The sequence below is a fragment of the Pundamilia nyererei genome, unplaced genomic scaffold, assembly GCF_000239375.1.
Source record: "Pundamilia nyererei isolate P.nyererei 1_Seehausen unplaced genomic scaffold, PunNye1.0 scaffold00139, whole genome shotgun sequence".
Taxonomy (NCBI): Eukaryota; Metazoa; Chordata; class Actinopteri; order Cichliformes; family Cichlidae; genus Pundamilia; species Pundamilia nyererei.
In genome coordinates, this window is record NW_005187540.1 from 997,060 (window position 1) to 1,008,506 (window position 11,447).

The 11,447-nt window shown below is 49.3% G+C and overlaps 2 protein-coding genes across 3 annotated transcripts in view; both read left to right on the plus strand.

Annotated features, from left to right (window-relative positions):
* Window positions 1-625: 625 nt before the first annotated feature.
* Window positions 626-2,875, plus strand: rpp25l (ribonuclease P/MRP 25 subunit-like). 2 transcript variants are annotated; one of them, XM_005744144.1, is made up of 2 exons: window positions 626-794; window positions 1,858-2,875. In XM_005744144.1, exon 2 carries the CDS (start codon window positions 1,858-1,860, stop codon window positions 2,515-2,517), a length of 660 nt encoding a protein of 219 aa, XP_005744201.1. In that variant the 5' UTR covers window positions 626-794; the 3' UTR covers window positions 2,518-2,875. The 2 variants fall into 2 exon arrangements, with proteins under 2 accessions (XP_005744201.1, XP_005744202.1); XM_005744145.1 differs by lacking the exon at window positions 626-794 and adding an exon at window positions 801-1,253.
* Window positions 2,876-4,604: 1,729 nt separating this feature from the next.
* LOC102210166 (gamma-aminobutyric acid type B receptor subunit 2-like) overlaps window positions 4,605-11,447 on the plus strand; it is a 13,422-nt gene continuing 6,579 nt past the window's right edge. Inside the window, exons 1-13 of the mRNA XM_005744192.1 lie at window positions 4,605-4,796; window positions 5,888-6,025; window positions 6,097-6,267; window positions 7,125-7,226; window positions 7,331-7,396; window positions 7,566-7,754; window positions 9,301-9,543; window positions 9,693-9,753; window positions 9,850-9,930; window positions 10,116-10,266; window positions 10,336-10,468; window positions 10,948-11,046; window positions 11,167-11,289. Coding sequence (XP_005744249.1) covers window positions 4,605-4,796; window positions 5,888-6,025; window positions 6,097-6,267; window positions 7,125-7,226; window positions 7,331-7,396; window positions 7,566-7,754; window positions 9,301-9,543; window positions 9,693-9,753; window positions 9,850-9,930; window positions 10,116-10,266; window positions 10,336-10,468; window positions 10,948-11,046; window positions 11,167-11,289 — 1,749 coding nt within the window. The remainder of the gene's footprint in view (window positions 4,797-5,887; window positions 6,026-6,096; window positions 6,268-7,124; window positions 7,227-7,330; window positions 7,397-7,565; window positions 7,755-9,300; window positions 9,544-9,692; window positions 9,754-9,849; window positions 9,931-10,115; window positions 10,267-10,335; window positions 10,469-10,947; window positions 11,047-11,166; window positions 11,290-11,447) is intronic.

Genomic DNA, 11,447 nt, shown 5'->3' on the forward strand with positions numbered 1-11,447 from the left:
ACAGAGAGAGCTGGAAGAATTCATGTTGGAAGCAGAACATTTGTTTTCTGAGGAAATTCTGCAGAAATTCTGTGTGAACAGGATAAGAGGCGGCAGCCTGTCGCAGGGCTCTCGTGTATACCACATTTATAATTATAGATATAACTACTAGGGCTGCAACGATACACAAAATTCACGGTTCGATATTTTTTCAATACAAATAATGTTCATGCCTTTTTAATTTGTCATTGATTAAAATTATAAATATATATTTTAACTCAAAAGTACAGTTTCTATATGTAATGTTGCTGAAACAACAAAATAATTTAAAAAATAATAAATCTATCTGATGGAGGCATCCCTCGTCTTTGGAAAAGAGTTCATTACAGAGAAACGTCTCTTTCCAAAATAAAAGCTCTACTATACGCTTCTTCTGGGCCATATTCTCAGCAGCATATTAAACACATCATATTGTTGCGGTTTTTTAATTTGTTGCGTTTTTTAACAGGATATTTGCAAAATGGTCTTTGATCAGTGGTTGATGATCAATTGTCATAATAATTTGCATATTAGTGATCAAGGAACTGAGCTCACAGTCATTATGCAGATGTCCTGTTTATGAGGCTGGAAACCTGCAGTCAGCTGAGACTGAACAAGTCACCTGGTGATGACGAAACGTTTGTCCCACTGAAAACGTCCAGGTGAACAGTTGAACTACAGGGCGTCACAGCAGTTTACGACACTTCGATTCGTGTTACGGTAGAGTTTAGCGGTGCAGCTGAAGTAAACATGCGGTAGTGTGAGAGAAGACTACGGTAAGCTATAAGCGTGTAACGTTGACTGTGAATGAAGGCGGTTTGTCTCCGTTAGCTTCCCATGTTAGCTCGGAGCATTGTAGCTAGCGCCGCAGTGCTAAGCTAGCGGAGCAGCCGCGGTGCGTGTCGGGAAAGTTGAGCGGCCACACCGAGGGAAGTTTAGTGTCCTCGGCTCGGCTCCAGCCTCAGGGCGCAAAAGCAGCTTGAAGTTATCGCGCCAGTCTCCGTTAAAACCTCTGACAGGTTTGAAGCTTCGCTCTCACAGAAACAAACTGGTTCATGGCTGAACTTCTCCTGTCGTTTGCTCAATAAACTCTCCCTTATCTACACTGGAGCCCTGCTGGTTTTACTGGACCGGGTGAAAATGTGGCTGCACTGAGTCCGCGTCCGTGCTGTCCCCTGACTGAGCTCCGTGCAGACCCCACAGGCGTGTTTCTCACCCCTGCAGCTCTTTCTCAGGTTGTTTCTAATGATGTTGTTATATTTTTCTATTTTGCGCTTTAAAAGTACTAATCTGCCGACTAACCTATCAGTGAAACCATTCGCCAAGTTAATGTTTGCCACGCGTCCTCACTTAGCACCAGCTCTATGATTCAGTCTGAGCAGCAGTGACCCTGCAGCTGAGGAAGCCTCCACCTCATGATGCAGGAGCAGGACACTTGGGTGGAGCAGCTGCTTGGTGTTGAGTAGGTTCTGAAACACGGACAGGAAGGTAGAAAGTGTCTGCTCGGCTCACAGCAGCAGGAGCTCTGTCAGACCTTTGTCACTGTTCAGAGCTGTCACTTACAGAGGGCAGTTATTTCTTTAATGGTTGCTGTATAAACACAGTTGATTTGAAGCAGGAAGGAGGGTAAATGTGACTTCTCTGGGAGGATGTGCTGGACTGCAATCGCTCCTAAAATAAAGGTTTAGATGTGTGACACAAACCATCCTCAGCTAAAGTGCTTTAAGTTTAGACGGCGAGCACAGAGATCGCTCTGCACTCGGGCCCACGCTTGGCTTCGGGGCCGGCCTACAGCACCGCGGTCGGTGTAACGCCTGTCTGTCGTCTGTGTTTCTGCAGATGGAGAATTACAGCAAAGCTCGCACCGTGGAGCAGCCGTGCGTCTGTCCGTTCCCCGGCCTCGCTGCTGACACGCCGGAGATCCACGTCAAAGATGGCAGCAAGATCCGCAACCTGCTGCGCTACGCTCTGAGCCGCATGGAGGCCAAAACCCGAGCGGCTGACGAGGAAGTACGACCTCAACCCGAGGAAGGCGGCGTAGAAGCACCGCAGGAGGCCCCGGGCCGGCCGCTCTGCAGACAGGTCGTCTTCACCGCGAGCGGGAAGGGCGTCTCCAAAGCCATCACGTGCGCGGAGATCGTGAAGCGGCGTGTGAAAGGGCTGCACCAGCTCACCAAGCTCCTGTACGGCACCGTGGAGGAGGTGTGGGAGCCGCTGGAGCCCGCCGCTGGCCTCGACAGCCTCACGGTCAGCAGGAACCTGCCTGTCATCTGGATCCTCCTCTCCAGAGAGCCGCTGGACTCCAACCAGCCGGGGTACCAGGCGCCGGGCCGCTACGACGCCCTGTGGACGCAGGCGGCCAACAGGGAGGAGGGCGGAGGGTTCAGCGGGCAGAGACCTGGACACAGGAGAAAGCGAGGAGGGGGCGGTGGCGGCAGAGGGAAAGGATCCGGCCGTCAGAGCGGTCGGTCGAGAGAGGCGGCCAAAGGACAGAGTTGATTCAGATTTCTGAAGCAGCTGCTTGGAGCTCGGAAACTTTGTCCTCCTGAAAAGTCGTAGCTGGAGACGCAGCTCTCATCACGGCTGCGACCACGAACGGGGAGTTTGTCCGTTTGAATCTAAGAAGAGCCGGTTTGGTGGAAACTGCACACGTCTGAGAAGATGACCTCACACCGGAGGTCCCGCAGAGTTAAATCAGCTTTAAGTTTCAGAGTCCCCGAGTTTAATTTGTGTGTGAGCTGATAAGAAAGCAGGAGGCGAGTGTTTCTCACACTGAACTTTGCTGTTTGTAAAATAAAAACGTCTGTAATAAAACTTGTTTTATTTACAAGAAGAAAAAGTTTGTTTGTGGGTTATTAAAGTGGTAAAACCAGGTTTATTTTCTCCCTTTAATTTCAGTTTCTGGGATCACGGCTGAATTTATTTGTGCTCGATTAGCTTTTAATTAGCAACCAGCCGAATAACGTGATATAAGAGATTGAGAGGAGGCCCTGCTGTGCAGAGCTGGGGCCACATTTCATAATGATGCCGCTTTGCTAAACGTGGGCGATGCAGCTTCTCTGCACGCAGCTCGCCTTGACCTGACGCCTCCTTTGACGGCCACCCTCCCTAACGGGTTTGATCCTTTGCTCGTACCGAGGCTGCTGAGCTCTGGATAGCTTTAGCTACTTAGCCTTTCTTCAAAAATCAAGTGTATGCTTAGGTTTGTTGTGTTTGAGCTCTCTTTGCTCTCAGCGTGGAGCTTCCACATTAGCGTGTCAGACGAGAGCGTCCAGACACATGAGGCTGACCAGCTGGAGACGAGCCGCCTGATCGCTGCGTCTTTAACAACAGTCTCCTGCCACCCCTCTCTCTCTCTCTCTCTCTCTCTCTCTCTCTCACACACTCACACACACACACACACACACACACACACACACACACAAAATGTCAGTGCTCACATCAAACTGGCACAGGGAGCTGTTTTTATTGGACTTCATTACTTGGATTTCCAGAGAAAACTGAGTTCAGTGCTTTGGATGTTTGATCCCACAGGCAGCCGAGGTCGCACACACATACTTTGTTCACTGATTGAAACCTTACAAAACAGGTGATTTTAAGGTTTTCAATAAGTGCTGCATCTGCAGGAAGTGACAAAAACACGGCATGGGTTGTGGACTCTGCACTAGACTTACTGATCCGTCCTCCCCCGAGGAGCTGCAGCCTTCTGGTTTCCTTACTTTGTGGGAAACTCGAGGGCCGGCGTCCTACAGGTTTTAGATGTGTCAGCTGGTTTAAACGGCTAAACGACCTCAGCATGTCTTGAAGTTCTTCAGAGGTCTGATAACGAACTAATCGTGTCATGCAGGTGTGTTGACCCAGGGTCAGATCTCAAACCTGCAGGACACCGGCCCTGGTAACTGTTGGTGGGATTTGGTGTTTTATAAATAAAGGCACTGGAATTGAATGGAGGACCAAAGCCTGGAGGTCATCTCAGGAGGTTGACCAGCTGTCGTCTCCTTTACAGATTTACAAAATCCAAATCTTTAATCCAAAGCAGGAGGCGAGCAGGTGGAGGCGGTTGGCATAGTGACGAAACCGGGTCACATGATGGCACATAAGGAGTGCCGACATGCAGCTGCGGGGGAGGTGTGTATGCTGACCAGGTAACTGAACAAAAGTGAAACTGAAGAGGGCGGGACAGGAAGTGACACTGACCCGGGACCACAGAACCAAACAGGAAGTGGATTCAAAGAGAAACTGAGCTTGTTGAACTCTGCTGTTCTCCATACAACCCTTTGAATCTGCCTCCCTGAGTCCAGCATGCAGGCTTGAAGCTGTGTGTGTGTGTGTGTGTGTGTGTGCGCGTGTGTGTGTGTGTGTGTGTGTGTGCGCGTGTGTGAGAGCAGTCTGCTGGTGATCCCGGTGGCATCTTGTGTTGCTCTTGATCCTTTTATCTCTTCGGTCGGCCTCCTCAGGCTCTCAGCTGCTCACAGCACAAGAGGATTACTCCGTTTTCCTGCAGCCGTCTGCGGCCGGAGTGGGGAATGGGTCGGTTTGGACGGGTACAGGAGGGGTTGGGGTTGCTCCTGGTCTTCTGGCTGACGATGGGGCTGGAGCCGGCTCAGGGTCGGCACCCTCTGCCCATGCTGTGGCTGATGCCGGGCAGCTCCAGGTTGGGCGGGGAGAATCTGACGGCAGATGTGGCTCCGGCTGTAAGACTGGCTCTGCAGGACCTAAAGAAACAACCGCCACCGCTGGGGAACTACGAGATCCAGCTCCAGCGGCTGGACTCACAGGTGGGTCTCGGACCCGGTGATTCGCTGCCTCTATGGGGGCACAACTCTGTTCTAAAAACTGCTTTAGCTTCTTGAAACCAGACGAGATGATTGAGCAACAGCACGTGCTCACCAGGCTCCAGCTCCTGCTCTCTGGTCCTTTTTAAACTCTAATGGGACAATAATTTAAAAAAGCGTGTTTTAGACCAGGAAAGTGTTACTGAGCTCAGAGCTCATAAACGTCTATGCAATTAGATGAGTCGCCCTCTGCTGGTCATATAAAGAAAGTTAAAGTTAAAAGAAGTTCAGCGTTAGCTTCACTCCGAGGCTGTGCCCGTGTTTATTTATCTGCAAAGGCTATTAAATATGGGCAATTTTCTAACTGATCTTTTTTCCCATGTTGGAACAAATACGTCTGTTATTATTCTCTTTTTCTTTCACTGCAGAATTTCACACTGCAAAGCAAAACATAAATCAATAAATAAATACACCAAAAATAGATCCGTAGCAGCAGATTTTACTCTCAGCCTCGTATCTCTGAAACTATCAAACATGCACGTTTTTCAGATGTGGACTGTAAAGCGACCACATGCATGTAATGAACAAACAACTAAAAGATCTGAACGGAAAAGGAAAAGTTATCCAAAAAGTTTCTTGATGCGTCATCCAGGTGAGGACGTCCCAAAAGTAATTCTGTTCATCTGGACGTTTTCAGTGATGTTACTGGAGCCGTTCCCCAGCTATCTGCGAGCGCTGCTCGTGACCTTTGACCAGTGGCCATGAAAATGTGCTTATTAATGATAAAGGAAGTGACCTCACAGCTGTCACGCTGACGCGGACACTCAGTAGAACCTGCGGTCAGCTGAGACTGAGGAACTTGGGTGATGATGAAGTGTTTGAAGACGTCCACATGAACAGAATCAACCTTTTTGGACTTCTAAAAATATTTCAGGTCATATTCAGGTCCATTTTTGGAAGCCTACACCTGGCACAGGTGGTGCTGCAAAGCTGAATGATGTTTCCGTTGAACCTCTGAGGCTGCTCCATGTTCTCGCAGCTGAAACATGCATGAACTCGACCCCGTGTCACAGCTATTCTCACCTGTCTTCCAGTGCGACCCTGCTAAAGCGCTCAAAGCCCTGTTTGATGCCATGTGGGCGGGGCCGAAGTACCTGCTGCTGTTTGGAGGGGTGTGTCCACCTGTAACGGCGCTCATCGCTCGCGCTCTTCCGGCGCTCGGCCTGGTGCAGGTGCTGACCTCAGCCTCACAGTGGTGACGTAATGCAGCCGTGTATATGACAGGTAACTTCTGCTTTCCCAGGTGTCTTTTGCGGCCTCGGCTCCCGGCCTGTCCAACAGGAAGTTGTACAGAAACCTGTTCAGCACGGTGCCGTCAGACCGAGCGCTGAACCAGGCCGCCGTGAAGCTGCTGCAGCGCTACAAGTGGACCAGAGTCGGCGTGGTCACGCAGGAAGGACCCAGACTCTCCGAGGTGAATGTGGGGCGTAGCTTCAGCCTTAAGCATGCACTCTTTCTAATGCCCAGCAGGGGGCGCATTTACTGTGAGAACATGAAACTACTATGCACCTGATCTCTGATCGCACTGAACATCTCTCTGATGACCTGCTGGTTCTCCTGAGAGTCAGGAGGGCTGGAATTAATGCGCCGTTGCATTCTGGTTACCAATCCTTTACCGTGAGAGCGCGCGAGGTGGAGGTGAGAGGCCGGAGGACACGGCCTCTCACCTCCACCTCGAAAACCTAAGATCTCAATGATGAAAACAGCTGAACCTTCAGAGACAGGCTGTTGTAACCAGGGGCCGACGTCACAATAGCCATGTCCATCTTTTATATACAGTCTACAATGGTGACTCTGAAATAATGAAGATTTTCATGAAACTCTGATATCGTGGACTTAACCAACATCATCAGTGCCTCTTATATTTATTTCATTTCTCTAAATCGTAGCTGCACTAAAACCTAAAAGCAGGAGCCAGGAGAGCACGATGAGCTCTGCCACTGCAGCAGAGTAGGAGGGGTGGATAATAAAACAATCTTAGTCATGTTTTTAAAGAAAGAAATTCTTTGTTTTCAGATTCACGTGTGAGTACTTCGTCTCTTCTGCCTTTTATGTTGTTTCTTATTTTCAATGTGGGTCAGAAGGAATCTGAACTCTGAGGAAACCTTTAAGGCTTAAAGTGAACTTGCAGTTTTTTCACTTATGAAGTGCTCACAGTACAATGAAGGAGAGGGACGGGTCTGTGAATGTCAGGGAATAACAGCCGTGGTGCGTCGAGCCTTCCTCATGATGAAGCAGCTGTGAGACGTCCGACTACTTTTATTTGTGCAGATGAAGAAGGATCTGATCAGACAGCTGCTGAGAGCCGGCGTTCACGTCGCCGTCACAGAAAGCTTCTCTGGAGACGTCTGCGGCCGCCTGAAGAAACTGAAGGTACAGGCGTCCCTTTACTTTTGCTCACTTCAGTCTCTTAGTGCCGTCAAAGCAGCTGAGCCTCATCCCAAACTCAAGGATTATTACTCGCTCTTATTTTGAAGGATGAGGACGTTCGCATCATCATCGCACAGCTGGAAGATGAGTCTGTGTCTGAGGTGTTCTGCTGTGTAAGTACTCTACAGAGCCAAAAGTATGTGGACACACTTTAAGGGCCTTTTAATCTTCCAGGTTTTCTGTAATAACATTTCTGGCTTTTCCAGATTTTAGCGTAGAAGCCTGTGATGGACACGGACCTGACCTGGTGGATAATACGAGCCTGTTGTCTTGTTTCCTCAGGCGTACAGACTGAACCTGTTTGGAGCTCGGTACCAGTGGATCGTAGCTGGCGGAGGAGCAGCTGGGTGGAGGCTGGGGTGGAAGTTTTCTGGCTGTACGGCCAACAGCCTCCTGGTGGCGGCAGACGGGTCCATCCGGCTGCAGGTCCGAGAGCTCGGCAACGCCAACACGCCGGGAGTCTCTGGACGGGTCAGAAACAGTTTGAAACAAACATGCAACAGTCAGGCTTGTAGAGCCGCAGGCAGCGGCTTTAGGCCACTGCTCTCCCTCAGACTGGGTACAAAAGATGGCCGCACTGACGCTTTTTGGCTGTTGGAGCGAGAAATGATTACGCTGGGTTACGAGGGAGGAGCTTTTCAGAAAACTGAACCTACAGACTGTGAGGGTTTCATCTACATGGGAGTCAAATTTATGGGCACTGACTAGGGATGGGTACCGGTGTCCGGTGCCATGATGGCACCGGTTCTGACATAAACGGTAGTAACCAGACCGAAAAGCAGCGCACATTTCGGTGCTTTATTTCGGTGCTTTTTTTTCCTGAGCTGTGATACACTTCTAGCCAATCATTTTACGTTTCCCAGGATAGTAGGCGGAGCCAGGTACGTACGTTCTGTTAGAGCAGAGCTACAGATTAAAAATGTCCAAGGCGAAGCGGTCAAAAGTCTGGCTGTACTTCACAGCAAAATATGCAAACTCTGCAGCAACAAGAGCTTTAAGCTGATACTGTGATACTGTCAAAGGAGGTAACACCAAGAATCCGATGAAACACCTGGCGACGCATAGCGTTTTTTTTAAAAGCCGAGAAATGCGCCGTATTTGATAGCTTGCTGCGAGACCTCACACCGAGCACGTCGGGTGGGTTGCCAGTTATCGGACCCGGAGCAACATCCCCCAAACCCCCGAAGAATAGAGTCCTGGCCCCTAGCCCTGCCAGTGTAGCAGAAATGATGAGGATGATGATGCAGCAGCAGCCGTTCTTCTCTGCGTGAGTAGCTTAATGTTGTTCGTGTGTAATTTACGTTGAGTAGGCTAACCACGTTATTACATTAATCATGTAAGGTGAACTAGCAAACATCATCATAGCTACATGCGGCTGTCTTCTTGTTTGATGGCAGATACTCCCTTCACCCTGGACAAAAAGGCTAAAATGACCAAAGAAAAAGTGGGAAACAGCTGAACATGAGAGGTTTTTGGACAAAGTTTGTGTTTTTTTTCCATTGTTTAAGCACTGCTTCCAGCCAAGAGTGATACCATATATGCCACATAGCTGCAGAAAAGGCTAACATTGTTATCTGTTTACAAAAAAAAAACCAAAAAAACAGCTGAACATGAGAGGTTTTTGGACAAACTTTGTGTTCTCCATTCTTTAAGCACCGGTTCGAGCACCGTTTAAGCACCGGCACCGTTTCAAAAGTACCGGTTTGGCACCGGTATCGGATAAAACCTAAACGATACCCATCCCTAGCACTGACTCACTCAAAGTCGGCCTCAAGTGGTCATTAGTGGAACTGCAGGTTACGGCTTCAGGTTCCTCACAGCCCCCCGAATCTGTGCAGGACAGATGGAGAGTTAGCCTGAAATACTAGTAATAATAATGCAAATATAATAACTTTTATTTAGATATAGCACTCTTCACAGAGAAGAACCAAACTGAGCTTTAATCAAAGGACAACTTTTGGACTTTTGATCATCCTTAGAATAAAGCAGGTCCTTTAATGGTGGCCTTGTCCTGCAGACTCCTCAGGACTACCAGGACTCCTATCTCAGGCAGCTGATCCAGGAGGGGTCAGAGGTCAGCTCGCTGCACTCCTTCGCCTATGATGCCGTTTGGGTCGTTGCCAAAGCTCTGAGCCAGGCGATGGAGGCGGCGAAACAAAGAGAGAAATACAGCCCTCGGAGGAACGTGACGGTCAGCGAGGAGGAGGTGGCGAGGATGTTGCTGGAGGCCGTGAGGAGCACGCGGTTCGAAGGAGTCACAGTGAGCAGACACACAGTAACGAGCGTCACTGACCACACGTGGTCATCAGGCCTTTCAAAAGAGAGCGTAGACGTCCAGCTGAAAGGCTTGAAGACCAGCTCTCCTTTTTCCCGGTGTGCGCCTCACCGTGAACATGTTTGTGCTTTCAGGGTCCGGTTTTCTTTCGGAACGGGGAGAGAATGGCGTCGATCGAGCTGCTCCAGTTTCAAGGTGCCAAAGATCCTGAAGTTAATTTGATGTAAACAATGATTTCGTGCTATATCACCGTCAGTCAGTGATGAATCCATGATGTGTGTGTGTGCTCAGTCAGCAGTGGTGTCCTGGTGGGGGAGTTCAATACCAGCACCCAACAACTCCGCCTGATGCACCACCTGCTCAAGTTCAAAGGTCAGAAACTAAACTTACATTTTATTTTGAAAGGCATCAAGACTGGAAGAGATGAAGAGTTAAAATGAGCTGTAAACCGTTTGTTTTTGCTGTAAAGCTGCGGTGAATTGCACCGTTAAAGCCGACCTGCTGCTCGGCGACGATGAACCAAAGATAAACACTGATCAGATGTGCTGATGCTGCAGGTCCAGGACCAGCTACAGACCAGCCTGCTGTCCTTCTGCAGCACCGTCACATCAGCCTCCGCCTGTACATCGGAATATCATCGGCTGCCGGTGTGACCATCATCATCGCTCTGATCGTCCTTTTCTTCGTCATCGTCAACCACAAACGCCGGTACGACGTCTGTAAGTTCACCGACACGTTACAGCAAACAGTGAGAAACTGAGCGCCCTCTGCCCGCAGGCGGCTCGGCTCGGGCGGTGCATCCCAGGACGAGCTGCTCCTGCTGGGCGTCCTGCTCTCCTCCTCCTCGGTGCTGTTCTCCGGCCTGGACGAAGCCTCGCTGTCGGACTGGATGTTTGGGGTTCTTTGTTCTGTGAGTTCCGCCTGACCTGAGTCTTACACGGCGACCGCGAACTGAAAACACAGCTCTGTCCCAGAAACAGCACGAGGCTGGAAAAATCGAGTATTCGTGGTTTGGAGTTTTTACCAGAGAGTTTAACTCAATCACGAAGACACGCAGAGCAGTTTTTAGCTCAGGGTGATGCAAAAGGGATTAAAGTATGTGGTGTGAACGGTGCTCCTTGAAATATTTAATAATCATAATCAATTATGAAAATTCCTCCTTAATATCTGTCCATCCATCCCAGCAGGCACACCCTGAACTGGTCGCCAGTCTGTCGCACACAGAGACACACAACCATTCACCTCACATTCACACCTTAAACGGTGGGAGGGTGGGGGCCTACCCAGCCTCACTGCTGCCTCTGCTGGATGTTAGATGAACTGCAGTTTATGATTGCTGGAGGTTTCACTAACTGTGAGAGATGATAAATGATATTCTGGGTCCTGCAGGTCCATCTGTGGACTCTCGCCGTGGGGCACACTGTGGGCTTCGCTGCGCTCTTCACTAAAGCGTGGAGGGTCTACTCGGCGTCCAGCATCAATCAGAAGGTAAATCAGCTGCTACAGTCTGCTCGTAGTTTCTGAACTCCTGTGAGCCTCAGACTATAAAACTATGACTATGAAATCCCTGAAGTCTTGTTTCTGATTGTTTCTCTGTACGTCCCACAGCAGAGCCGAGCGCCGTCAGCAGGCTGCGTCCTATTCTGGTTATTCCTGGTGGACACGCTTGTTTTAACCTCCTGGCAAATCCTGGACCCCCTCAGATGGGTGGTGCTTCAGCACAACACAGAGGTCTTTAAATGCAAATATTTACTGTAAATAACAGCAAAGGGGCCGATGGGAAATGCATCTGAGCTTTCATCACCACTATTGTTTATCAGTCAGTGATTTAGTGAAAATTAGAAATAAAAATATATTTACTGTTTTACTGCTTTGAGAAATCCATCCAT